The sequence below is a fragment of the Aplysia californica genome, unplaced genomic scaffold, assembly GCF_000002075.1.
Source record: "Aplysia californica isolate F4 #8 unplaced genomic scaffold, AplCal3.0 scaffold00057, whole genome shotgun sequence".
Lineage (NCBI taxonomy): Eukaryota > Metazoa > Mollusca > Gastropoda > Aplysiida > Aplysiidae > Aplysia > Aplysia californica.
In genome coordinates, this window is record NW_004797327.1 from 1,741,010 (window position 1) to 1,743,830 (window position 2,821).

The 2,821-nt window shown below is 43.0% G+C and overlaps 1 protein-coding gene across 1 annotated transcript in view; it reads right to left on the bottom strand.

Moving 5' to 3' along the window:
* The window catches only part of LOC101859312 (prickle planar cell polarity protein 3), a gene marked incomplete at its 5' end in the record, with an annotated part of 65,794 nt that extends 63,403 nt beyond the window's left edge, over positions 1 to 2,391 (bottom strand). The window contains 1 exon segment of the mRNA XM_013079614.2: positions 2,196 to 2,391. Coding sequence (XP_012935068.2) covers positions 2,196 to 2,391 — 196 coding nt within the window.
* Positions 2,392 to 2,821: the final 430 nt, after the last annotated feature.

The window sequence follows — 2,821 nt, forward strand, 5'->3', positions numbered from 1 at the left end:
GGGGGGGATGTAACATTTCTCCCCAAATCCGTTAATCCCCCACTCAACTGAACTTGTGAGACCTGCACAGAACGCTTCACCAGACATAAAAGACACCCAAAACCCATAAAAGTGACCTCGGTCAAGCTCCCATAACCTCTGTCACTGACCCCCCGACCCTACAGTTGTCACCACGAGAAAGCACATGAACCCCTCGGAGGACATCATAGGTGTGACGCCCTGAATTATTCACATCCTTGGTCAGTCTCTCAAACGACCGCTGCCCATTACCCATAATCCCCCTGGGAGGTATGGTTCTGGGACGTGATACAGGGCAAAAAGCCGTGGACATTTTCATAGGAACAAATGTGTGCCTAGCTTAAAGCTGGCTTTGTGGGGGGTTGGTCCTGTTTAATCGATTGTAAATTGTTACTGAATGAAAATTTTTACGCCCTATTTCTAAGTACTCGTATTATATACAAATGTACACCTAAGGATAGAAAGGTGTATGCTTCGACACATGAAATTGTGGAGACGTTAGTGAAATATGGGGTATGGGAAAGAACGGAAGAAAGGAATGTGTGTCAGATGGACGAAAGGACAGATAGTCCTTTTAAAAGTGCTGAACCAAAATCAGACCTGCACACCGTTAGCTCGGTTGGTGAGCTATGGTGCAAATTGCAAATGGCCCGGGTTCGTAACCCTTACCAGGTGCTCTTGAACTGCAGCTGTTATGGCGTTTTCCAAGATTTTTCACCTATTTGGCTCAATCTTATCGTTGATGGTCATTAAATTCGGAGGTCCCACGTCTTAAAACAATCCCAACAGGGTTGAAAAGGGTGTTTCAACCCACATGCAAGTGTCAAGCTCACAACAACATTTGACATTCTCCCCAGTAAAAATCCGTTCTACTCCAAGCCGCCAGCCTCGACCCTCATCCTTAACGACTCTATTATTTCGACCCTGAAGAGATCTATTTGACATTATCCCTGCCAAACAAATACCAAAGTGTGGAAAAGCTGAGTGCATTTAAACAGATCCGTTTCGTTTCAATGGCCACTCAATTCAATGCCTCTCGGGAGTCCGTTCATTCAAGGATTTTATTTCATTTTTTCTGCGAGTTTGTATTCACACCGGAGTCATGTCATTCATCGACATACGTAAGCGTCTACGTACACTCAGCTGAAGGGAATTCAACACTAAGAAAGGCAGAAAAAAGGGCAAACATTTGGATTTTCTGTGAGCTGTAATCAATGAGAGTGAGGAAACGAACCGTACTTTTTTTATACACGTCATTACAGTTGTTTTCGTCGGAAGCGAATCTGCTTACTCATCTATACGACAATCGGGGGAAAAGTACAAAATCTGCTGGGTCTTTCTAATCTTTTGTCGAAGATGGGTTTTTATCATCGTGAGACTAAACCCATGTCTCGTTTTACGTGGATGATCTCACGTCAATGGTTAAGAGTGTTCTTTTTATAAAGAAAATGACGAGGTTGTGTCTTTAGAGAATTGTTGGGGTTGTTTTTTTTTAAAGAATAAATGGAGTACTACAAAAGCATAACAACTTCCAACAATGTGAGTGTACATGTGTGAGTAAGTGTGGGTATGTTGGGAGGGAGGTGTTTGGAAACTATTTGGTAACGTAGCAACAACAGTGCAATGTTCGGACAAGATATGAATAACCCCCCCCCCCCCAAAAAAAAAAATGATCTAGTAGTGCTTACGTTTTACTACTCGGTCGAAATATTGAACGTAATTCAGGGCATGCACAACAAACAAAATGTGCCACCTATCACACAATTCAAGAATACAAGAATCCAAGTAGATTACCGTCAATCCTTTCCAACACACGATTACAAAAGACAAAGCAAGCTGCTCAAGAATAACAACAATTCTCTATAAAATTGGGGGACAGATAGACAGACATACTTGTAAACAGTTTCACGAAAAAAAGGGCTGTGAAAAAACAAGAGGTTTACGTAGGAAAAGACAGAAGACATACATACAAAAAACAACCACAAACAAAAGCAAAGAATCGTTAATGTCAGACAGGTAAAAGACACACACATGGGAATGAAGACAAGAGACAGACAGGCAAGCATAAAGACAACGAACAGACAAAAGAAATATACAACAAACAAACAAAAAACAAAACGACAGAAGAGCAGATGTTATGCACACAGACAAGAAAGCAGAAGTGGGCGGTGACTCACCTGCTCTGGCTGTAGACCAGGCGGCACCCAGGCGAACTCCTCCAATGGGCAGCCGCTATCGTCGTCGGAGGTGGAGTTACGCTTGGGGTCTCGTGACGCACGCCCCGCCCCCCGCGAGGCGCCGCCCCCAGCCTCATCCCCGCCCACGCTCATGTCGTGGACTTCAGGTGGACACTTGCAGTGGCGACAGATTTTTCTGCAAAAAGGGAACAAGACAACATCGATGAAGATATTGACAGGAGGGTGTGACGAGTGTGTGTGTGTGTTTGTTTGTGTGTGTATTTATGTGTTTGAGTGTGCGTGCGTGTGTGTGTGAAATCTACATCATAAATCCGAATCCATTGTCTACAAGCGCCATTTCTAGTGCTACCAATGTGTATCGCGCAATATGATTCCTTAGTAGACAACACCCCTTCGCCACATCCAAAACAAATCCAAAAAACAGCAACAACCAATAAATATACCCAAAACAGCACAGAACAACGGTGACCAAACCATCCTATCGATGCCCCCAAAAAAGAAGACATAAAATAAATATTTTTTTTAAAACACAAGTCCTGTCGAGAAAACCATCTCAACGATTATGATAATGTATAAATAACTTACGAAGAGATGATGAATGGAAA